This window comes from Nerophis ophidion, linkage group LG13, assembly GCF_033978795.1.
Source record: "Nerophis ophidion isolate RoL-2023_Sa linkage group LG13, RoL_Noph_v1.0, whole genome shotgun sequence".
In the NCBI taxonomy this organism is placed as follows: domain Eukaryota; kingdom Metazoa; phylum Chordata; class Actinopteri; order Syngnathiformes; family Syngnathidae; genus Nerophis; species Nerophis ophidion.
The window spans coordinates 52635037-52661987 of NC_084623.1; the positions used below are offsets into that span (position 1 = coordinate 52635037).

General features: G+C 38.5%; 1 protein-coding gene across 1 annotated transcript in view; it reads left to right on the plus strand.

Moving 5' to 3' along the window:
* Positions 1–26951, plus strand: part of gosr1 (golgi SNAP receptor complex member 1) — a 48209-nt gene that overhangs the window by 6444 nt on the left and 14814 nt on the right. Inside the window, exons 3-6 of the mRNA XM_061919200.1 lie at positions 2692–2779; positions 5460–5567; positions 5686–5777; positions 16940–17014. Of these exons, the coding sequence (XP_061775184.1) occupies positions 2692–2779; positions 5460–5567; positions 5686–5777; positions 16940–17014 (363 nt within the window). The remainder of the gene's footprint in view (positions 1–2691; positions 2780–5459; positions 5568–5685; positions 5778–16939; positions 17015–26951) is intronic.

Below are 26951 nucleotides of genomic sequence, written 5' to 3' on the forward strand. Positions count from 1 at the left end.
AATGATCTAGCAGCAGCCAGCGTCATCTCACAAGACCCTCCGGTACCGTGAATGTCATTTAAGTGACGTCTTGGTGAAGATTGATGATCACTAATTTTTAGGTCTATTTTTTTTAAAAGCCTGGCTGGAGATCGACTGACACACCCCCCGCGTTCGACTGGTAGCTCGCGATCGACGTAATGGGCACCCCTGGTTTAAAGTCATACCCAATGATTGCGACAACAACTTTTTACTGTCATCTGAATTTAGTTTTTTTATTGATTTCTGCTGGTGGTGTGTCTCCGGATTTTTTCAACGCAAAAAATTTGCCTTGTCTCCAAAAAGGTTGAACAACACTGTGCTAGAGCACCATGTTTACATTCCCTTGCTCCTCTTTATGGGCTAAATATTTTATATGTTGCAGCATACTGAAAGGGAGTATCACTATTAAGTCATTCTCTTTTCTTAGTGGTGTGTGTATATAGAAGGAAACTTTCAATTTTTTTAAAAGTTAAAGTACCAATTATTGTCACACACACTAAGTCGGGTGAAATGTGTCCTCTGCATTAGACCAGGGGTAGGGAACCTATGGCTCTAGAGCCAGATGTGGCTCTTTTGATGACTGCAACTGGCTCTCAGATAAATCACGGTAAGTAATGAATAATTCCGCTGGTAATCACAGTATCAAAAATAACGTTCAAAATATAAAACATTCTCATGCATTTTAATCCATCCATCCGGTTTCTCCCGCACCAGTTCAACAAGTCGCATTAATGGTAAGAAGTATTTTATTTATTGTTGGTTAGCTTCAGAATAACAATGTTATTAAAAAGAATAAGATACTTATTATACTCTAAAAGTGTTGGTCTTACTTAAAAATGCACTCATTGAAAAAATTGTTCTCACGGAAATACTTTTTAAAATATTTGGCTTGTATGGCTCTCTCAGCCAAAAAGGTTCCCGACCCCTGCATTAGACCCATCCCCTTGTTCACCCCCTGGGAGGTGAGGGGAGTATCGGGCAGCAGTGGTGACCCCGCCCAGGAATAATTTTTGGTGATTTAACGCCCAATTCCAACCCTTGATGCTGAGTGCCAAGCAGGGAGGTAACGGGTGCCATTTTTATAGTCTTTGGTATGACTCGGCCGGGGTTTGAACTCACAACCTACCGGTCTCCGGGCGGACACACTCACCACTAGGCCACTGAGTAGGTGGGCAAAATGGAAAATGCAACTGTTTGGACTGGATGCCGTACAAGGGCTGGGCAATATGGCTGAAAACCGTATCACCATTTAAAACCGAGGTGTCAAAGTTGTTTTCACTAACCACGTCGCAGTTATGTGAGGCCCCAGAGGGCCGCTTCCAACAGGGAATACTATTATTCCACAATTTTTCCACGCATTTTATTAGTAGTTGTTTTTTTAAACTAAAATGTAATACAAATATGGTATGTTGCAATAATTTCACCTCCAAATGTAGTGTATATTACCTTTTTTGCGCCAAGGCACCATCCGTCCATCCATCCATCTTCTTCCGCTTATCCGAGGTCGGGTCGCGGGGGCAACAGCCTAAGCAGGGAAACCCAAACTTCCCTTTCCCCAGCCACTTCGTCTAGCTCTTCCCGGGGGATCCCGAGGCGTTCCCAGGCCAGCCGGGAGACATAGTCTTCCCAACGTGTCCTGGGTCTTCCCCGTGGCCTCCTACCGGTTGGACGTGCCCTAAACACCTCCCTAGGGAGGAGTTCGGGTGGCATCCTGACCCGATGCCCGAACCACCTCATCTGGCTCCTCTCGATGTGGAGGAGCAGCGGCTTTACTTTGACTTCGGCCGCTTGTACCCGTGATCTTGTCCTTTCGGTCATGACCCAAAGCTCATGACCATAGGTGAGGATGGGAACGTAGATTGACCGGTAAATTGAGAGCTTTGCCTTCCGGCTCAGCTCCTTCTTCACCACAACGGATCGGTACAACGTTCGCATTACTGAAGACGCCGCACCGATCCGCCTGTCGATCTCACGATCCACTCTCCCCTCACTCGTGAACAAGACTCCTAGGTACTTGAGCTCCTCCATTTGGGGCAGGGTCTCCTCCCCAACCCGGAGATGGCACTCCACCCTTTTCCGGGCGAGAACCATGGACTCGGACTTGGAGGTGGAGGCACATTTTTATTTATTTTTTGTGCATGTGAGGTGAATTACTGTCCACATCATGGAGCAAATATTTTATTTGCCAGCCGTAGTTTGGAAGGTCCTGCAGTCCTGGGTTCAAATCCAGGCTCGGGATCTTTCTGTGTGGAGTTTGCATGTTCTCCCCGTGAATGCGTGGGTTCCCCCCGGGTACTCCGGCTTCCTCCCACTTCCAAAGACATGCACCTGGGGATAGGTTGATTGGCAACACTAAATTGGCCCTAGTGTGTGAATGTGAGTGTGAATGTTGTCTTTCTATCTGTGTTGGCCCTGCGATGAGGTGGCGACTTGTCCAGGGTGTACCCGCCTTCCGCCCGATTGTAGCTGAGATAGGCGCCAGCGCCCCCCGCAACTCCTAAAGGGAATAAGCAGTAGAAAATGGATGGATAGTTTGGTACCATTTTTAACACCTATGCATCATGATTAGAACACAAACGACTCTGAATCGATGGAAAAATGTCAAAATATGGGATATTTACTTAAGTAAAAGCTACAATTATGCTTTCTGTGTCTTTCCGCCCATCCCAGGTCTGACACTACACCGCTGCTCAACAACTCCACCCAGGACAGGATGTTTGACACCATGTCGGTGGAGATGGAGCAGCTGCTGGCCAAAGTAATTTCATTATTTCTGATCGTTCAAAGGCGAGGAAAATAGCCATCAACAGCCATGTAAAAAACCATGTGTCAAGTTGGAAACTCCCATTAGCATTAGCAGGAATGAACTGACCCCGACTTGCACTATGCTTTTATCCTGAGGTGTCCTGATATAACTTTTTCACATCTGATAACGGGGCCTTGAGTATTGGACGATATGATAATGATTCAATATGACATCAGCAGGAATCATACGTGCTTTTATTATTTCATAGTGTGGAAGTGAAATTACGCAAGCTTTACATAGTGGTAGCTTTTTTACTATTAACTCCATAGGACAGACCTTATGCTGTCTTTAGTTGAAGTGGAGTGTTTGTTGTATTTGACCAAGTGGTCGAAATAAGTTGAATGATGCGGACACGTTCAAATATGGCTTGTGCCTCGGAGACTTCGTATTTGTCGAGTAATATGCAACCATAATTATTTGATACTTGTTCATATTGACAAGTTTTAGACTGTAATATTGGTTAATTTAAGGCAGTGCCTTTCAATTATTTTTTGGAAAAAGAATCAATCAATCAATCAATGTTTACTTATAAAGCCCTAAATCACTAGTGTCTCAAAGGGCTGCACAAACCACTACGACATCCTCGGTAGGCTCACATAAGGGCAAGGAAAACTCACACCCAGTGGGACGTCGGTGACAATGATGACTATGAGAACCTTGGAGAGGAGGAAAGCAATGGATGTCGAGCAGGTCTAACATGATACTGTGAAAGTTCAATCCATAATGGATCCAACACAGTCGCGAGAGTCCAGTCCAAAGCGGATCCAACACAGCAGCGAGAGTCCCGTTCACAGCGGAGCCAGCAGGAAACCATCCCAAGCGGAGGCGGATCAGGATTGCAGAGATGTCCCCAGCCGATACACAGGCGAGCAGTACATGGCCACCGGATCGGACCGGACTCCCTCCACAAAGGAGAGTGGGACATAGAAGAAAAAGAAAAGAAACGGCAGATCAACTGGTCTAAAAAGGGAGTCTATTTAAAGGCTAGAGTATACAAATGAGTTTTAAGGTGAGACTTAAATGCTTCTACTGAGGTGGCATCTCGAACTGTTACCGGGAGGGCATTCCAGAGTACTAGAGCCCGAAGAAAACACTTGCGCGCCCCCCTGACTTACCACCACGACAGTATGATTTTTTATGAAATAAAAATATAAAATATAATACAAATATAAAATAATATAGATAATATTAAATATACCGGTAATAGCATATAATAATGATGTACATATGTAAATATAATACATATTATATAACATCGTATTTATATATTGTATGTTTTTATTTATTTATTATTTATGATGATGTATTTATAAAATTATATTATATCATGTAGTGTTATATACATATAAGAATAGTATAATAACAACAAAACATGTAAAAATAAATTAAAAACATTTTATTTAAAATTCAAACATCGTTTGACTAAATGAGCCAATTCATTTTGAAAAAATAAAACCTCAATAAATAACAATGAAGAAAAATTGATCACCAACATTACCTCCAAAGCACAATGTATAAAACACTTTAACCTACAGAAATAAAAATTACTGTAACAATTTGTGCAGGTTTTTAAAAAAATAGATCAAAATGTGTATATCAGGAATAATTGCTACATTGAGCACATTCTGCAGTGCACAGAGTTTGAAGCATGATACTGATAAAGCATGTTCCCTGGGGGTCACACCTGCCCCCGGTGGTCTTGCACCTCGCCCTCCTAGGGGAACCCACACCACTTTGTAAAAGGACGGAATGAAGGACACTCATGTATATTTAGCTTGTGCGCTATTGTGTGCTTAGCTGTTGTGTAGCTGTTAGCTCCTAGTAGCTCATAGCTAGTAAAATAAAATAGATTTTCTGTCTGTTTATCGGAGGACATTTAGATGTTAACTGGCTGTCCAGCTTTACATAAGTAAATAGGCTGCAGGACTGCTTGTATCGGACATTTTAGATGCAAACCGATATCATCATCTGATTTTATTTTATTTTATTTTATTTTATTTTTTTGCTGAAAGCGGACCAATATCCTATAATACAGGGGTAAGGAACCTATGGCTCTAGAGCCAGATGTGGCTCTTTTGATGGATGCATCTGGCTCTCAGATTAATCTTAGCTGACATTGCTTAATACGATAAGAAAATTAATATTTCCACTGGTAATCGGAGTTAAAAAAAAAATTCAAAATACAAAACATTCTCCTGCATTTTGATCCATCCATTCGTTTTCTAACGCGTTTGTTCAAGAAGGCGCATTAATGTTAAGAAGTATTCTATTTATTATTGGTTAGCTTCAGAATAAAAATGTTGTTAAAAAGAATATGAGAGTTATTGTACTCCAAAAATGTTGACGTTGCTTAAAAATGCAGGCATTTAGTTGTATTCAGTGTTAAAAAAATAATATAAGGCTCTCATGGAAATACATTTTAAAAGATTTGGCTTTCATGGCTCTCTCTGCCAAAAAGGTTCCCGACCCCTGCTATAATATCTACTAATAGTAGTTCTTTTTTGCTGATATCGTACCAATACCCGATAATAATATCTACTAATAGTAGCTCTTAAACTTGTCCACTGGTCTACATGCTTTTTCCTTTCTTTTCTTCTTTCACTACACCACTGTTCATTTCTATCTTTGCCAGCTGACTGCAATAAATGACAAAATGTCGGAGTACACCAGCGCCCCGGGCACTGCGTCTCTGAATGCTGCACTCATGCACACGCTCCAGAGGCACCGAGACATCCTACAGGTTCGTAAGGATGAACTCACCGTCTCCGTTATTTGGGTTGAAAGGCTCTGAATGAAGTCCCTAATGGGCGCACACACTGCTGCTATATTTACTTGTGTTATTGTTTCCCCCAACACAGGATTACACACATGAGTTCCACAAGACCAAAGGAAACTTCTTAGCCATTCGGGAAAGAGAAGACCTATTAGGATCTGTCAGAAAAGACATTGAGTGAGTCCAAGTTCATGTGTCGTGTTTAGACTTGGGGATTTTGGGCACCTAGCAATGGGATTCGATTCTCGAGATCCCGTAATAAATTATTTGGTATGTAAAGCATTACAAAACCTTTTCAAGACAGGTTACACGTTACAAAAGGTCCCCTTTATTTTAAAACGTATTTTAAAAAATTGTATTTACCAAAATCACAGAACGTCCATCAAATGATAGAAACTCCAACGCAATTTCAGCTTTACAATACTGATGATTTACAAAAAAAATGAATAAGCCATACAAATACATTACTGAAAAAAACAAAAATGAATACATGCAACAGTATCACTAAAAAAATAAAAAAATAAATATAATAATAATAGTTGGTCCATGCTGTGAATTATTATTATTTTAAATTGACTTCTGAAAATCATTCGGTTTAGAATCTGAAAAAAAAATAATTCGCAATTTGGTTGTGAATCGATTTTTTTTTGTGAGCAACCCTAGTCATACTGCAGTAATGGTATCATTTCTATCATCAAATGATATAATTTCTCTATAAAACTGTTAAAAGTACACCCCTGCATAAGATTGTATATACATGGTAAATATGTTATACTTGTATAGCGCTTTTCTACCTTAAGTTTCTCAAAGCGCTTTGACACTATTTGCACATTCACCCATTCACACACACATTCACACATTGATGGAGGGAGTTGCCATGCAAGGCGCTAACCAGCACCCATCAGGAGCAAGGGTGAAGTGTCTCACTCAAGGACACAACGGACGTATCCTTATTAACATTAAAACAAAGCAAAACAACAAATATAAGTCAACTCTCAACAAAGAATAACGTTATTAAAGTTGTGTTTTGTTTGTAGCAGAAAAGATTTAGTGCATCAATTTGCCTGAAGTTAAAAAAAAAAAAGTAAACCTGATTTAAATTATGACCATTTTTTTGACCGATTTGAGCTATTTGAAACTGAAAAATTCAATTGAATAAACCCAATAAATTATGAACACTTAACTACAAAACGAGAATTAATGCAACTATTTTTGCTGATTTGTCATAAATGAATCAAAACGTGCTAGTCAGGTTTGAAGGCTGCAACGAGCACGTTTGGATGTGTGGTTTGAAGCATGAAAGTGCATGATACTGATAAAGCAGGTTCCCCGGGATCACACGTGCCCACCCTGGCATGGAGAAGAACTGTCATCATGTAAACAAGATCTGTGTGCTTGCATACTTTATTTAACTATGTAGGTAGCTGGACCCGGACCTCCAATTGGCATGCGCCTGAAGGATGCTTTCCCCGCTAAAACTCACAACTCACTTTGGCCTTGTATCGCCAAAGTGTCCTCTCCTCAGAGCGGCCGCGTTGTGAGCGAGCGTAATGAAATGTGAAGGTTTGGAGGGTTCCCTCAGACCGGACTCGTCATTTGCTTTGTAATGGCTTATTGATCTACCAGGCTCGGCGGCGAACATACTGCGGCGAGCACTGCAAGATTCCTATCGATTTGCCTCCAACCATTTAGGATGCAGACTTCCTACAGCTGCCCCACAGTCATACTCGCTTAGGTTTTAGTGCAAAATAGTTCCAACTTTCACCTGGACTCGTCGTTTGCAGCACAAGTCAAGCTGTGTTCATGGCAATGGGTGACAAATAGAATCGACCTGAGGTCAGAGCTACATCCAGCTGGCGCTAGATTTTCTTTCTGATCTGCGGATATCATTGATACCGATCCGATACATTGTGCAAAAATACCTAACATGTCTGCAACATTTTTTAATATACGTATTTTCAATCAATATTTGAAAACAACAACAGTAAACGTAAGAAAAAAGAGCAAAAGATCAGAATGTAATAAAAAGCGGAACATTTTAGACTAATAATTACTACTAATATACTTAGTTACCTATAACACAAAGTGTTGTCGTTAAATATATACACAAATCTGTTTTTAGCATTTTTTTGAAAATATCAAAATGGCCCTTCCTCTCTTGAATTTTCAGTATGTGGCCTTTGGTGGAAAAAGTTTAGACACCCATGATTTGAAATATTAGAAGCTCTTAAAATGAAAACTAATTATACTTAAAACAGTTTAGTTAACTAATTTAAAGAAAAAAAAGCTAACTTATGAATTATTAGAAAAAATAAAACAACCATAATAAACACTGTTAAATGTGTAACTGCGGATTAATATTTTACACAAGCAGAATTGTTTTAATTCACTGGATTATGCAGTTAGACAATCATATTACAGTAGTATTTTTATTCTATTCTGACATGGGGGGGACAGTAAAATATAAGATAAAGAGCAAAAAGTCTGAATGCAATAAAATAATAAACATTTTAGACTAATAAATAACAATAATAGTATATTATTGGTTACCAAAACAGAACGTTCAGTCTTTAAATATATATCATATGTTTTTTTTCCATTTTTTTTTTAAATAAATAAATGAATATCAAAATTCCCCTTCCATAATTGACTTTTCAGTATGCTGCCCTTGGTGGAAAAAAGTTTAGACACCCATGATCTAAAATATTTGAAGCTCAAAAGAAAATTGAAAATATACTTACAATATTTTTAAAAAGTTTAGTTAGTTAATTCAAGAAATGTTAACTTATCAATTAATTTGAAAACGATACAACAACCATAATAAACTTTGTTAAATGCGTAACTGAACATTAGTATTTTTGTACAGGCAGAATTTTTGACACACTAGCAACAAAGCAACAAATCCGAATGTAATAAAAAGCTGAACAATTTAGACTAATAATTATATACTTGGTCACCTATAACACAAAGTACTGTCTTTAAATATATATAATATCTGTTTTTAGCATTTTTTTTAAATAAAAAAATATCAGAATGCCCCCTCCATACTTGACTTTTCAGTATGTGGCCCTTGTTTGAAAACGTTAAGACACCCATGGTTTAAAATATATTACAAGCTCTCAAAATAAATATAAAATAAACCTAAAATATAAACACAATGTAGTCAGTTAGTGAAATGAAAACCTTTGATAATGCTACCTAATGAATTGATTAGAAAAATATTAAAAGCTCTCAAAATAAAATGTACTTAACATATAAACCAAGTTTAGTTAGTTAATTAAAATATTAAAATAATGCAAACTTATTAATTAATTTGATAAAATAAAATACAATAAGCATAATAAACACGAGTAAATGTGAAGCTGAACATATTTTTGTACAGGCAGAATTTTTGATACACAATGCAGTTACACAATCATATTATGGTTTTTAGAGGGTAAGAGGCGGAAATGATGGATGTATATTCTATTCTTACATAAGAAAAAAAGAACAGTAAAAAATTTAAGAAAAAAATGCAAAAAATTCAGTGTGTAATGACAAAATATCTGTTTTTAGCATTTTTTTAATCAAATAAAGTATATACCCCCACATACTTTGACTTTTTTAGTATGCAGCCCTTGGTGGATAAAGTTTGAAAACCCCTCAACTAAAGTATCGATATTTTGATTTGAGATTCAATATTGAAGCATAAAGATGTGGCATCGGCGGTATCGATATTTCAGCATCGGTCCTACGTCAATATTTTCATTAAATGACAATACAGTAACACTTACACTCTTAAACGTGTACATGTCATGCAGGCAGAAGAGCCTTTTTGTTAGCCTTAGGCAAACTTTAATGATCCACAAGGGAAATTGTTCCACACAGGATGGAAAAGATAATGCACAGAAAGAGGGCAAAAACAAAATTTACAAAGTAGACAAAAAAAAATGTATCATAGTAGCAATATAAATGTAACATATATGCAATATTTATATATTATATGCTTTTGCCTATTGATGGCTAATGTAGTGAGCTGCTGCTAAGGAACACACCAAAAAAGCTGCAACTATACATCTCTCACGTAATGCTCATTCGGCAGTAACGGTACCAGCATTATTTTATTTTATTTCATTTTAATAATTTATTAATTAATTTATTTATTTTTTATTATTTTTGTTTTAATTTTTTTGTCCTGTCCAGCTTCTCAGGCGCCCAAATCAGATTTACTTTACAAAAGAGAAGTGTAGGAATTATTTTAGAAATAGTTTTTTTAATAGGATAATGGAGGTCTGGAGAACTGTGGAAGCATGCAGTTGTCTTGTTGTTCGACAGGGGGCAGCAGAGCTCATGGCCAATAGAGAGAGAGCTTGGCTAGAATGCATTTCACAGGAGATTTTTTTTTTTTTTTACCCTCAGAGTTGTTTATCCTCATATTGATTAGAAAACAGCCCCGGTCTCATTTATTTGAGCAGCAGGACAGTTTAGCAAACACTGCGTCAGTAATTCACAACGGGCACCAGCGTACGCGCAGCTGACTCTTGTAGCAAAAATCGAACCCTGCGTTCTGTTGCATTCATAGGAGCAGAAGTCTGTGCTGCCAACACTTCATCTGCGTTTACTGTAACTGTCAGCAGCAAAAGTGGCTGCATTGGGAAAAAAAAGGTTGGCTGAGGAAGTAGGTGGATGGAAGGATGTTCGGGCTCCAGCGAGTGCACCTATTGGGTGGGGCGCTGCAAGATTAAATGGACACACTCGCACCGCGGTGTCCGCTTACATAATTGTTTCAGTGCCACCCCCCTCACGCCGCCCTTTTCTCTGCTTTTTGTCTCGCTCTCTAACTCGGTGTTAAATGACCGACAACCAATGAGGGCGCAGTGCTCATCAGCTGTTAGCAGAAATGGGTGTGTGCCGTGTGCGTTGTGCAGTAAGAAACCATCCACAATATTCCCTGCCAACTAAATTCAAGCATTTGCATTTTTCTTGCAGCACAGTAAAAAAAAATGTCATCCGCATTAATCTTCCGTTAATGGCTGTATGCGCAATTGGCTTCCATTTGATTTAAAACTGCCCCTTCGTGCCTCATATTTATTATTAATGGGTGTTTGAATTCTTTGAGTCATGCTAATGAGGCGAATATAAGCCAGGGAGATCTCGTTGTTGAAGACGTACAGCGGCGCACCGAGTATAAAGTGCAGTGTTCTGTCCGTCGGACCTTGTTATCGAAGTCATGTTGATGTCAGGATGCTGAAATCAAGCAATTCAAATGTTATTTTAGTTTTTTTATGCTTCAGTTGAAAGTCTTATCAAATCAAATAAGAAATTGCTTATTAACTTTAAAGAAGAACTGCACCTCTGTTGGATTTTTGCTTATCATTCACAATACTTTTAGACAAAGGTTGTTTTTTTATGCATCCTAACATGTAAAAATTGGATCGTTCTTTTTGGCTGGTAATGCAGTTAATGGATCAATCAATTCTACCTGTAAATCGCTAAAACCGTCAATGATACTTCATATACTTAACCTGTGTAATAACCAAGCTTTAGCGATTGTATTTTTGTAACAGCAAACTCTTTTTCTAGCGTCGTAACACATCAGTATGCTATGGTATTAGCCGTAAAAGCTAGCTACGAAAAGAGATAAGTTAGCTTCTACGTCAGCACAAAAAGCGTTTGAGTTTGTAATTCACAACACACTGCAAAAGAACACCAATCTTACTAACTGAAAAACACAATCATATTACAGTATCTGTAAAGTATTAGCCCACATTTCAGGGTTTGTTTGTACACAGCTAGCCAGACATTGTATGTGCTGTGTGTGTCATGATCAATGATAGAGTTTGATCAAGCTGGCCGGAGACATTTTTTAAGGTTTATTTGGGTAAGCATTCCATTTATGTCGAAATATCTTGGCTTCAGATTCCACATTTACTGCTTTGTGTTTCTTTCACCTCAGTCTATCGGCTTCCGTTTGTCCAACGTCCCACCCTTTCATCGTGCTCGCTTCTTTAAGCAGCTTTTCATCCTCTGTATATTCAGTTTCAATAGTTTTCGTCTTTGTTTGTTACCAAGTCTGCATTATTTGAGAACACACTCGCGTTTGTTTCCGGAAGTAGGACACAAATTTGTTGCCAAAATTCGGAACTGTGCTGCTATGGAAACAAAAATCAATACATGGAAGAAATCATTACCGAAAATTACTAAAATACAGTATTTATTGCAAACTATACATATTGTTATGAAGGTGTCTGTTACTGCATTTTATATAAACTTGCAGTTTGTATATTGTACATATTACATATTGTTATGAAGGGGTCTGTTACTACATTATATATAAACTTGCAGTGTGTATTAGACATTGATGGAGGGTATTGAAGTTTTAGAGGGTGACTCCTATTAGCTGGATCTTCAAAGCGTTTTTTATCATCTTTAAAATCCTATAAAAAAATATGCTTTTGTGTTCTTTTCTGGGCTTCACGGTGGAAGAGGGGTTAGTGCGTCTGCCTCACAATACGAAGTTCCTGCAGTTCTGGGTTCAAATCCAGGCTCGGGATCTTACTGTGTGGAGTTTGCATGTTTTCCCCCGTGAATGCGTGGGTTCCCTCCGGGTACTCCGGCTTCCTCACACTTCCAAAGACATGCACCTGGGGATAGGTTGATTGGCAACACTAAATGGTCCCTAGTGTGTGAATGTGAGTGTGAATGTTGTCTGTCTATCTGTGTTGGCCCTGCGATGAGGTGGCGACTTGTCCAGGGTGTACCCTGCCTTCCGCCCGATTGTAGCTGAGATAGGCGCCAGCGCCCCCTGCCACCCCAAAAGGGAATACGCGGTAGAAAATGGATGGATGGATGGATAGTTGTCGTCTTTGTTTGTTACCAAGTCTGCCGTGATTTGAGAACACACTCGTTTGTTTCCGGAAGTAGGACACAAATTTGTTGCCAGAATTCGGAAGTGTGCTGCTATGGAAACAAAAATCAATACGTGGAAGAAATCATTACGGAAAATTACTAAAATACGGTATTTATTGCAAACTATACATATTGTTATGAAGGTGTCTGTTACTGCATTTTATATAAACTTGCAGTTTGTATATTGTACATATTACATATTGTTATGAAGTGGTCTGTTACTACATTATATATATACTTGCAGTGTGTATATTGTATGTATTAGATATTCTATGAAGGTGTCTGTTACTACATTTTATATATATATGTATATATATACTTGCAGTGTGTATATTGTACATATTACATATTGCTATGAAGGTGTCTGTTACTACATTATATATAAACTTGCAGTGTGTATTGGACATTGATGGAGAGTATTGAAGTTTTAGAGGGTGACCTTTATTAGCTGGATCTTCAAAGCGTTTTTTATCATCTTTAAAATCCTATAAAAAAATATGCTTTTGTGTTCTTTTCTCACATAATGATTGTGAAAAAAAAGTGTAGTTCCCTTTTAACACTTGGATAACGTTTTCAAAGCGATGTGATGATGTGGCGATGATATCATCAGCGTCACAGAAATATCTTGAAGATCCCTCCATGACTATATGTTGGCTTTCCGAGGGACTAGACTTGCACATTATCTATTGATTTAGCAATTCAATAACTGTCCCCATTGCAGTCGATCACGCTGTTGGGGGGGTGGCCCTACGTCGGCTGTCCCTTCTCATTCTTTCTTCTTTGAATCTCCGATCCTTGCCCAGACTTGGGTTTAGATCAGGGGATATCCTCCTGAGTTTGTGAAGCCCTGTGAGACATGTGTAGTTAAGTGCTTTATAAATACATCTTTGATTGATTGATTGATCATAGCATTTAGTAGAATTCAATAAGAATACTGCAATGTCTTCTCTAAGAATGTTCAAATAAAGACCGGGCAATATTTGAATGGTTGTGAGAAGTCACTAGAATCTAACTAAACAACCAGTCACTAAGATCTGAGGTGATTCCCAATGCTTGGCAGACACACTACTCTCCTGAACAGTTTTTATCATGATAGTTTCTATGTTGTCCTGCATGGCCTTTTAAAAATGTGTCCCCAAACAACAAGTTAAAAATATTTATGAGCATCTCCATCAGCTGCCAGGACCATGTAATAAAATTTGCCATTTGTGGTGTTTTTGTGAAATATGTTCCTTTTTTAAACACTTTTTTTAAATGCCGCGGAAACAACGACACTTTTCAAGGTACAGTGGAAGGTCTAAGGTGGATTATAGTCTGGGACACACATTGATTTTCCACTTGTTCATTGAATCGATCCGTCACAGGTTCAGACTGTTGCCATTTCGACACATTTTTTTTAACTGTACAGGCAGTTAGGGATGGGGACTTTTCACATTGGAACCAATTCGGTACCATTTGCTAGTTCCTAGCTCGGAATCAATATCGGTACAAAAAAGTACCAATTTTGTGTACTTCTGTGTGTTTATGGGGGAGTGTATGTTCATTCCTTTAACAATTAAATCTAAAATATATATTATTTAGCTGTTATCTAATAATGATAATTGTGCCAACCAGTTTTCTTACACTGCTGAGTCTCATTTGCAAGTATGCACTCATGTGCCTTTGATGTGTTGTCATAGTCAGGAAGGGCTTAAAACGATTAATCGATCAAATCGATTAATATCATCATAAAAAGGCTTCGATATATATATTCTGTTGCTTAGTGGTTAGAGTGTCCGCCCTGAGATCGGTAGGTTGTGAGTTCAAGCCCCGGCCGAGTCATACCAAAGGCTATAAAAATGGGACCCATTTCTTCCCTGCTTGGCACTCCGCATCAAGGGTTGGAATTGGGGGTTAAATCACCAAAATGATTCCCGGGCGCAGCCACCGCTGCTGCCCACTGCTCCCCTCACCTCCCAGGGGGGGATCAAGGATGATGGATCAAATGCAGAGAATAATTTCGCCACACCTAGTGTGTGTTTGACAATCATTGGTACTTCGACTCAACTTAATTGCTTGAGTGTAACTAATAAAAACCGATGACATTCGAACCACATGGAGTGCCCAGAACTTTAAATAAATTGAAACAGTTTCCGCACGGCCGCTGCAATAAAGCGCACATGAGAGCGATGGTGTGTGGCTGCTGTGAGATTTTTGATAATATTTTCATTAATAAAGAAAGAGGATGATGAGCATTTATTACAAAAATGACTTAGAGTTAAATTAAGATGGAACATTTTTTTATATTAGCTATTTTCCCAAAACATTTGAGGCTATGAAGTATGTTTTATCCGATTTACTCGATTAATCAAACTACCGTAATCAATATGTTACTCGATAACTAAACTAATTGATAACTGCTTCCCTAATTGTAGCGTGCAATCTTACCAAATTTGAGAGTGTTGAAATCGCCTTGTATAATTACTAATGCTAATCCGTAGCATGTGTACGTCATATCTAATGTATATTAGCATTGAGCTAACACATTTTTAACAATGAGATTTAAAAATAAATTTAAGTGCTTTCTATCCAGCAGGCTTGCTTTGTTGGCATGAGAAATTGCAATACTATCTAGATGAGGGGTCGCCAACCTGTCGATCGCGATCTACTAGTCGATCTTTAGGACTATACTGGTCGATCGCGAAAATATGACGTTAACCCTACCCGGAGAACAGAGAAGACATCAGGCAAGATGGATGGGTTCTTGCTTGCTCGCCAAGTGCTTGAGCTGGTTCCAAGTCTGCAACCGTGTAGGACAGGGGTAGGGAACCAATGACTCGGGAGCCAGATGTGGCTCTTTTGATGACTGCATCCGGCTCTCAGGTAAATTTGAGCTTACTCTGCTTAACACGATAAATAATGAATAATTCCACTTGTAATCAGTGTTAAAAATTATGTTCAAAATATAAAACATCCTCGTGCATTTTTAATCCATCCATCCGTTTCCTACCGCACCTGTTCAAGAAGTTGCGTTGATGGTAAGAAGTTATTTATTTATTATTGGTTAGTGTGGGGCTTGCCCTCCTGGGGGTTCTTCAGACCACCAAGAACCGACATGAGACCCTGTTTCAAGGTTAGAGTATTGTTTCATTTTTCAATAAGTCTCTCAGGTGCTTTCCAGCAACTGGAAAGCAACGTATCTCTTTTTCTCTTTCGTTCTCGCTCGCGCTCTGGCTCTAGCACCAACCCCGTCTCTCCTCCTGGCTGCTGCTTATAACATAGCGACAGGTGATTAGGTAACAAGGCCCAGGTGGGCCGTCTACGCACCTGTCGCTGATTTCGAGGCCGGTCCTGGCAACACCCCGCTTCGCTGCAGGCCCGCAGGCCACGCCCTCTCCACGTTTAGCTTCAGAATAACAATGTTATCACAAAGAATAAGAGACCTATTATGCTCCAGAAATGATAGTCGTACTTAAAAATGCACGCATTTAGTTGTGTTCAGGGTTAAAAAAATATTATACGGCTCTCACGGAAATACATTTTAAAATATTTGGCTTCTTGGCTCTCGCAGCCAAAAAGGTTCCCGACGCCTGGTGTAGGATGTCACATCCAAGAAAGGTGTCGAAATATGATATTATGGATTTTACATTAATCTGTACCCTTTTGAAACAGAAATTTAAAAAAACAGCAACGGAACCTAAAATTAAAAAGATTTCAAGTCGTAGAATTTGAATATCTACCAACATTTTCGACAAACGTATGCTTCAAAAGTCTACAAACTCATCCCAGCATAGACTTCCGCTCAGTGAGTAAAGGACTGAAGCCAAATCCTTAGGCTTTTCTGTGCCACCACTAGAAATGCATCTCTTCGGTTCGGCTCATTTGTTGTTTGAAGTCGATGCTAATGCAAGAGAACGTTTCCCCTCGCTGCGGCTTCACATGAAAGCTCTCTCACGCTGAATCACAGCAAGCCTTTTACTGGAAAAGAGATGCAAGGAAATGCAGTGGCATTGGCGCCGACTGCTTTCTGATAGGAACCGGTTGACTCGGCAGTTATGCCGAAGCTTATTTTTTTGTGTAGAATATTTCAAAAGAAGAGGCCACAATGATAATGTAAAATAAAGCTGTGCTTGTGCCGTACATACATCCTTTTTATTTGGAATTAACAGTTTAGGATTAGAAAGTAACGATCCACAAGGTCCAATCTTCACTTAACTCCTAGTGTTTAATAATGACCCCAGCCTGAAGAGAGCCGCATGAAGCTTTTTTAAATTATTCACAGCGTTACCCAGGGGCGACAGGAAGCTTAGTCCAACCTAATCTGTCCTTGCTAGTCTCTCCGTGGAGATGTTTGGGGATTCCAACATCTGTTCAATGCCTTTGACTCAGAGGACGTGCAAGGATTTGGTCATTACTTTTTTTTTTTTTATCATAGAAATGAGTCTCTTATACGTCTATGCTTTATTTTTTAGGATGTACAAAAGTGGCTCTGGTGTCAACAACAGAAGAACAGAGCTGTTTCTGAAGGAACATGAGCACCTGAGAAAGTAAGTGTATTACTTTATTCGTCTCATATTGGTTAACTCGACGCTTTTCTGCAGGCATGTGAAATTTCCACGAAAACGCTGAAATTGGTGTTTTTAAACATTCATTTTTACGTCATAATATCACTTATGTTTGAATGAAATACCAATATGAATGGGATCCAAACAACATTTGTTCAACGCTACACTGAGTTGCAGAACAAGCTAATATGATTAGCAGCAAAGTGGACAGCCGCCAACAATTTTGGTGTTTACTTGAGTCATATTGCAGTCTGCACGTATCTCTTATATGTGACTGCCATCATATTGCAGCCTACATGTACTCTATCACTTATGTGTGACTGCCATCTACTGGTCATACTTTTCATTTCACCCTGTTTCAAATAAAGTACCTTTGAGGTCGGTAAGCACAACCAAAATAATTCCTTACATTAGGCGGACCGGGTTATAAGTCGTACTGTCGAGTTTTGAGAAAATGAAAGGATTTTAAAGGCCTACTGAAACCCACTACTACCGACCACGCAGTCTGATAGTTTGTGGGTTCTTCCGAGGATGTCGTAGTCGTAATGGTTTGTACAGTCCTTTGAGACATTTGTGATTTAGGGCTATATAAATAAACATTGATTGATTGATTGATATATATCAATGATGAAATATTAACATTGCAACACATGCCAATAGGGCCTTTTTAGTTGACTAAATTGCAATTTTAAATTTCCCGGGAGTTTCGTCTTGAAAACGTCGTGTAGTGATGATGTGTACGCAAGACGTCACAGGTTTTTAGGAAGTAAGAGCGCTGCGCACACACACAGCTAAAAGTCGTCTGCTTTAACGGCATAATTCCACAGTATTTTGGAGATCAGTGTTGCTAAATCATTTGCAATTTGTTCAGTTAATATTGGAGAAGTCAAAGTAGAAGGACGAAGTTGGGTAGCTTTAGCCTTTAGCCACACAAACACATGGTGATTCTTTGTTTAAAATTCCTGGAGGAGAAACAAGCCAACATTAATCACGACCGAATGTCAACCAGCAGGTTTCGGTGAGAAAATTGTGGTTAAAAAGTCGCTTCTTACCGGAGAAAAGCTGAGCTTGTGCCGTCCATAGCTGCCGTCGACTCCCCTGAGACATTGGCGTCAAGACACCCGTGGACACACCCCTCCGACTATCAGGTACTGTTAAACTCGCTAAAACACTAGCAACACAATAGAAAGATAAGGGATTTTCCAGATTTATCCTACTAAATGTGTCTAAAAACATCGGAATCCGTCCCAATCCAATCGCGTTTTTTTTTTTTTAACTTTTTTTTTTTTTTTTTTTCTAGTCTGTCGTTATCAATATCCTCAAACACGAATCTTTCATCCTCGCTTAAATTAATGGGGAAATTGTCGTTTTCTCGGTCCGAATAGCACTTTTTGTTGGAGGCTCCCATTAAAATCAATGTGAATATGTGGGGATCCATCAAACATGTGACGTCATCGTCTGCGACTTCCGGTAGAGGCAGGGCTTTTCTCTTAGCACCTAAAGTTGCAAACTTTATCGTGGATGTTCTCTACTAAATCCTTTCAGCAAAAATATGGCAATATTACGAAATGATCAAGTATGACACATAGAATGGACCTGCTATCCCCGTTTAAATAAGACAATCTCATTTCAGTAGGCCTTTAAGTGCGCCATTTAGGCCGAAAAATACGGTATATTGAAGCAAATGACTTTTTCCAATGTCAGAATAGGATACAGTTTGGTAATTTCCTGGCTGTTTTAATCACTGTAGCTGCAGAGACAGGTGGGCCGAGTGTTACAGAGCGGGAGGGATTTCGGGCACCATGAGTTAGATTGGGTGGAGTCCTGTGGGAGCTTTTCTGAATGAATGTCTGTGCCAATAAACATTATACTCCTTCAGCATGTGCTTTTGGGGCACTGGAAATAATAACTAGAGGAGAGAGGAAATGGGGGATTGAAGATGTGAGTAGAGTTACTCTTATCGGTCCTATTAGTGCTATAATGCTTGTAGTGAAAATGTCTATAGTGTGCTAGTAGCCTGCACAACAGTATGGAGTCTTGTGTATAGGGCACATGCATTCTTGTTAAAGTACTTTTCTCTGTCTTTTTTTACACCGTATGTATTGCTCGTTCATTTTTTTACTAATAAATTTATTTGGTAAAACCCATATCAAGAATAGACATTTGAAAGGCAATTTAAAAGCTGAGATAGGCGCCAGCGACCCCAAAAGGGAATAAGCGGTAGAAAATGGATGGATGGATGTAATGGGTGTATTTTGGTTGCAAAATGGACCATTGTTTGAAAGTTCTACTTAACTTTGTCTAATCTTAAACTTTCACCAACTAAATAGTTGACAAATTCTAAAAAAGTAAGTTTACGAAACCTAAGACAATTGCACATCATTTTCCAATCAATTTTACATCAAAGTAACATTTTTTAACTTGTATATAATTTAATTTGGTGTGGTGCACTTAATTTGCTGTGTAATTTCATTTTTTTTCCACCTTAATTTGTGTACAATTTTGGGAAAATGTTACTTGAGTTTGTTGCATCTTCATCTTATCATGATTATACCTAGTTTTACCAACCTATAAAATACATTTAATTAGATCTGGTGTAATTGATTACCTGCCTTTTGTCATCTTTAATAAACCTAATTGTGTTGCATCTTCAATCTATCACCAACTTAAGTATACAAAGTTTTAACAAATTAAAGAACATAGTTATCAAAATGTGTAAAAATTGATTTAAAAATGTTGCAACAATTTTTTGAAATTGCATTAAAATAACTTTTTTTACAGTGTACCTTTTTTGATTGAATTTAAGTTCTGTCAGTCTTTAATTAATCTCTGCTCCTTATCACTGGCTTCCATCCTTTGTATCTGCTTTTCCATCTCTTGCCCATGAGAGTGAGTGTTCATTCAAGTGTTCAGAGGGAAGGAGGAGCAGGTCCATTAAAGGTTCATGCTGGAACAACTTCATGATAGTGGTCACACTTTCAGTCAGAAAGAGGACATTCATGTCTTCCGTCCAAAGTGTAATATTTCAGCATTGTTTTCTGTAAATATTGTTGGACAGTTGCTGATAGCCTAACTTTAACGTTGTGCAAAAGGTCAATCGACGTGTTCTACATAGTTACATATTGCTACCCCCGTAAAACACAATAACTTGTCCTTAGGCCTCACTTATATAGCCTAAAATTAAAATCTGTTTTCACATAAACTTACATTTTAAAATGTTCCCAATTTTTTTTCACCCTACTTTAAAAAAATAAAACAATGAATACAAAATGACAGAGATACTTCATAACACGTTTTACTTTAATTTAATCAAAAACTAATATTTTGAAATGGCACTGCAAACACTCCATCTTACGCTTCACAAAATTTAAATGTTTATAACAGGGGTAGGGAACCTATGGCTCTAGAGCCAGATGTGGCTCTTTTGATGACTGCACTTGGCTCTCAGATAAATCTTAGCTGACATTGCTTAACACGATAAGTAATGAATAATTTCTGCTGGTAGTCACAGTGTCAGAAATAACGTTCAAAATATAAAACATTCTCATGCATTTTAATCTTATCCATCTGGCTTCTACCGCACCTGTTCAAGAAATCACATTAATGGTAAGAAGTATTTTATTTATTGTTGGTTCGCTTCAGAATAACAGTGTTATTAAAAAGAATAATAGACTTATTTTATTTTACTCTAAAAATGTTGGTTTTACTTAAAAATGCACGAAGTACTTTTTAAAATATTTGGCTTGTATGGCTCTCTCAGCCAAAAAGGTTCCCGACCCCTGGTTTATAATGTTCTTTTCAGAACAAATATAAATTAGACATTGTATAAAAAAGTATTCAAAAAAACTAAACAGATGCAATTTAGCTGTTGTTAAAAATTCTGGCATTTACAGTGATGATTTGCTCAAATGTTGATCAATATGCATTATTCTAATCAAATAAAGTTATTCAATAGAGATTTCTATTGGAGACTTTCTTGAATAAAACACTTTTATAGACAAAAATATATCATAATAATTGCATACAAATAAATATAAAGAACAAACATAAAACTGCTCTCTTGAATAAGATACTTGTGTAAATAAAAATGTAGCTTTATGGTGCAGAATGATCTTTGTCATCAGGGAAAAATTAATCATGCATGTTCACTATGGGTGCAACGGTACGTGTATTTGTATTGAACCGTTTCGGTTCGGTTCGGAGGTGTACCGAACGAGTTTCCACACGAACATGAATTTACCATGAATTGATTTACTTGGACTCCAACTTAAACAAGTTGAAAAACTTATTGGGGTTTTACCATTTAGTGGTCAATTGTACGGAATATGTACTGTACTGTGCAATCTACTAATACAAGTTTCAATCAATCAATCAATCAATCAATCAAACATATTAAGTAGCGTACCGCACGTTGTGTAAATAATGCACACCGAGTTACAACACACGGCATGCTAGCAGCGACCGGGCTACGATAGACTGACCATACTGTACCTCCTCTTTTCACCGGATATATCCTCTTTTGCGGGGCTGTCCAGGGGGAGTTTCTTAAACGCCTCAAATGTCCGGTATTTTAAGTTAGGGTTGCGTGTATTTTCAATGTACGTTCAGGGTTAAGAAGGGGTTGAAAACAAAACAAAGTGTGCACGCAGGGAGTGGCAGAGAGCGAGAGAGTTATGATAAATGCGCATGCGTCGCCAGGCTCTGCTTTTTACCCATAGATTTATCAGATTTAATTTTTTTTAATCTATAGCAGGAGTGTCAAAAGTGTGCCCCGGAGGCCATTTGCGGCTCACAGCAAATGTTTTAAAGGCCCACGGCACATTCTAAAAATACTATTTTTAGAATGTGCCGGCATAGCTCGGTTGGTAGAGTGGCCGTGCCAGCAACTTGAGGGTTGCAGGTTCGATTCCCGCTTGTGCCATTCTAGTTACTGCCGTTGTGTCCTTGGGCAAGACACTTTACCCACCTGCTCCCAGTGCCACCCACACTGGTTTAAATGTAACTTAGATTTGGGTGTCACTATGTAAAGCGCTTTGAGTCACTTGAGAAAAGCGCTATATAAATATAATTCACTTCACTTCACTATTGAAATAAACACAAACATAAAAGTGAAATAAAAAAAACTTAATGGCTAAAAGTAATTTAGAAAAAGTTGCAACGTTGACTAATAAAACAAAGCTGTTTTTTTTTCTTTCAAACTGTCATTGCTCAAAACAAAATATTGAATCAAAATCAATGTTATTATGAATTATTGACCTATCCGAGGTTTTGATTACTTCACATCAAATATTCCAGTAAGAAAAATATTTTTGGTGGAAGACTTAGCAAATTTGGTAAATAAATAACCCAAAAAATTATATTTTGTTGTTTTCTTACTGTACCGAAAATGAACCGAACTATGACTTCTGAACCGAGGTATGCACTGAACCGAATTTTTTGTGTACCGTTACACCCCTAATGTCCACATAATTAGGGTCCGCAGGCCCATGGCAAAGGACTCCACAGCAGGACTCCTTTGCCATGGGCCATGGACCCTATTGAAACTGCTGTGTTTTATTATTATTCCGCACCTACGCGCTGTAATTTGACCCCCTTAACATGCTTCAAAACTCACCAAATTTGACACACACGTCGGTATAGCAAACCTTCCCAACATATTAAGCAACCAATCCCCCAAAATGAAAATTGTGCTAGGTCTGACTTAGACCCAATTTTCATACACTCACTTCTTTCAGCAAAAATCTACAGGAAGTTGGCAAAAACCCCTTCAAAATAACATTTTCGCAAAAAATACAATTTTTGCCTCTTTGCGCTGTAATTTGACCCCTTTAAAATGCTTCAAATGTCACCAAATTTGGCGCACACATAAGGACTGGCGAATATTGCGATCTAATGAAAAAACCAAACCCCAAAACTCAAAATTGCGCTCTAGCGCTATTTTTGAATAAAACACTGAAAAAACTGCTCCTAGGAAGAAAACACAGACAAAACTGCTTTTAACTTCCGGTAAGAATGTCGGAGAGACATGAAACAAAAACCTCTATGTAGGTCTCGCTTAGACCTACATTTCATAGATTGACAACCCCCAACAAAATTCAACAGGAAGTTTGCAATCCCCCCTTCAAAACAAAAGTTTTGTAAAAACCGGTCACCTTTCTTCAAACATTCCTCTGAGTGCGTTTGTTGTTTTGGCTTCAAACTCGCACAGGAGAGAGATTGAACCCTTCTGATTAAAAGTATAGAACAGAGGTTTGATAAGTTCTCAGGTTTTGATTTTACGTGCCTTCAAAGAACCCCTGTGCAAAGTCTCCTAAAAAATGTCATTTTTGCCTCTTTGAGCTGTTATTTGACCCCCTTAAAATGCTTCTAAACTCACCAAACTTGACACACACATCAGGTCTGGCAAAAATTGCGATCTGATGAAAAAACCTAACCTCAAAACTCAAAATTGCGCTCTACCGCCCCCCTAGGTATACAACACGGACAAACTGCTCCTAGGAAGAAAACACAGACAAAACTGCTTGTAACTTCCGGTAGGAATGTCGGAGAGACATGAAAAAAAAACCACTATGTAGGTCTCACTTAGACCTACATTTTAATAATTAACATACTTTAGCAAAAATCAACAGGAAGTTTGATATTTTCACTTCAATACAACAACTGCATTACTTTCACAATGCATTAGATTCTCAAAATAGTGGCTCCAAGGCGTCTTCTAACGCTTATAACGTGGGTCTCGGGGGCAGCAGCCAAAGGCGGACCCGACCAACGCTGCTTTCAGCTTTAATTAGTTCTGATATCTGTGTGCCAAGCGAGAGTAGGTCAGGTGCCCTGGTGAACCATCTTCGAACTGGAAGCACACTGGATTTTTTAAATATGTTCTTTAGAAGAACGCAGGCTTTCCCACTGTTTGGGCACCCCATCTTAAGTGATGTGCAGAGCGACCGCTTTTGTGATTTTTTTTTTTTCCCACTGTGCTCCTTTTTGTATCCTATATGGTAGTTTGTGTAAATGTTTTCACCACAGTAAGCTGCTTTTAGCGGGAGTTTGTTTGTTCTGTTATTATTTGCCTCGTAAAAGAGTTGCATTTCCCCCACTAGGCTGGATGCTTCTTTTTCAGTTGCTGTAATAGGTTTCTTGTGCTGCTACCTTCTTTTTTTTTTTAAACAAAATTTGCAGCGTGCAGGGATTTTTTTTTTCACGCCTGTTGCTAGCAAAACAAAACTGATTACATTTTTCTGTGGAACAACGTCTCGCTCTTGTTTGCGTTATAATTAGCCATGTTTTGCTAGTTGTGTGAACCTCAGCTCAGGAAAAAAGGGTGAGGGCAGAAGCTCCTTGGGACAAAAAGGATACCATAGCAAGAAGAGAAGAAAACATACATTTTTCAAAAAATCTTTTAAATTGTCAGCAAAAAAAAAACTTCAAATTTATGGAAAAATTTGATTTATTGCCCAGGCCTAGCTGTCCCAGTGAGCTCCTATCTAGTTGATAAATTAACAACGTTTACTTCATCCAACTTTCTTCCTTGTCTCGTTTAATCTATTTGACATGTTTTGTATTTGTCTTGTTCGGAATTTTAAGAAATGAAATGCTGTCTAAAAAAGCTGAACACTCTCCTAAGGGGGAACTGCACATTTTTTGGAATGTTGCTTATTGTTCAAAATCAATATGAGAGATAAGAACAAACATGTCATTCACAAGTTTAAAGCTAAAGGCACAGTGGAAACACTACCTGGGCGTGGTAGAAAGAGGATCCTGTGAAGCGTACAGTGGTGAAAAACCCCCGGGTAACAGCTGAGGAACTACAACAGGACATTGCAGAGGGGGGAACGCAGGTTTCGTCCCAAACAATAAGGCGCGCACTACGAGATGAAGGCCTCCAAGCCAGAACTCCCAGGCGCACCCCACTTCTGACTACCAGGCGCAAGGAAAATGGACTCCAGTATGCCAAAAATCACCTGGACAAACCCCAAAGGTTTTGGTAAACTATTCTATGGAGTGATGAGACAAAACTGGAACTCTTTGGGTCTATGGATCAACGTTATGTCTGGAGGAGAAAAAATGAAGCTTACAAAGAGAACAACACCTTGCCTACTGTTAAGCATGGTGGGGGTTCAATCATGCTCTGGGGCTGTTTCTCTGCCTCAGGTACTGGGAATCTCCAGCGCGTTCAAGGCATTATGAATTCTATTTCCTAGCAGGATATATTAGCTGCAAATGTCATGAAGTCAGTGACGAAGCTGAAGCTTGGGAGACGTTGGACCTTCCAACAGGACAAGGATCCCAAGCATACCTCCAAATCAACATCAGAGTGGTTGCAGAAGAAGGGCTGGAAGATTCTGGAGTGGCCTTCACAGTCTCCAGACCTAGATCCTATAGAAAAGCTGTGGTGGGACTTGAAGAAGGCAGTTGCAGCACGCAAGCCCAAGAATATGAATGAACTGAAGGCCTTTGCCCAAGAGGAATGGGCTAAAATACCTGTAGATCGTTGCAAGAAGCTTATGTCCGGTTATGTATCGCGTTTGAAGGATGTAATTACTGCCAAAGGGTGTTCTACTAAGTACTAAAGATGCATGTAACTAGGGGTTGAATCATTTTGTCAATGAGATATTAAGAAAAAAGTCCTTTTTTGGTATTTTGTAAAATACAGTGTTACAATTTAAGTTGCATTTGTCTATTTGACACATCTTTATTTGATATGACTATAAACAAAATACGGACTAAATGTCCAACTTGCTAAAACACCAAAATGGTGTGGGGGTTGAATAATTTTGATCACAACTGTAGATAGATAGATAGTACTTTATTGACTCCTTCACGAAATTTAAAATTACAGCACTAGTGTACAGAGTTGAGATCAATTTAAAAAGTAAAACGTAAATAATGGGAGTATAAATGGAAACAAAATAGAGAAATATTACAACAAGAATAAAAATAAACAGCAACAACGGGAATACAAATATAACCGTAAAATAAGAATTTAACAAGAGAAACTAGGCAGTAGTGACCATGTTATGAAAAAGTATTGCACTGTTATTGTTTTGCATCCCCTGTCATTCTAGTATCCCCCACTCCTCTCTCCAGAGAGGAGTTGTACGGTCTAATGACATGTGGGACAAAGGAGTTTTTCAGTCTATTAGTCCTGCATTTGGGATGAAGCAGTCTAGCACTGAACATGCTCCTCTGGCTACTGATAACGCTATGCAGAGGGTGACTGGCATCATCCAGGATGCTCACTAGTTTGTCCAAAGTCCTCTTCTCTGTCACCGTCACCATTCCGATATGTAATATATTCAATATTTACCATATTTTTGCGGTTTAAGGTCTACAGAGAGAGCATGATTTGCTTAGGTTACTTTTTCTACCTTCAGCTGACAGACCTTATTTATTATGTGGGCCTACACTAAATAGCAATATATAAATACATGTCAGTGTTTATCTGTAAATAAGAATATATATAAATAATGTGAGTTTTCCTTGCCCTTATGTGGGCCTACCGAGGATGTCGTAGTGGTTTGTGCAGCCCTTTGAGACACTAGTGATTTAGGGCTATATAAGTAAACATTGATTGATTGATTGATTGATTGCCTCCTCAGCTCACTTGAGAAGGTGTCTACGAAGAATTGGTCAACAGACGTCTTATCATTTAATGCTTTTGTATGTCCTTGGCTCCAAAAATGTAATGCATTTTATCCCCCAAAAAAATACAAGACACACACCACTGGCTAGCATATGTTTTACCTTGAGTGGTTTAAAAAAACAGATTAAAACAAGTGTTTATTGTTTTTTCACAATTACTAATTAAATTGAATATACATTGTTTGGCCCAAATAGATGACTTGCTCCATGACTCTCTGATACTCATCCACATGCCCGTGGCACACGCGAGGGATGTAACAAATACCTGTAAAATAAT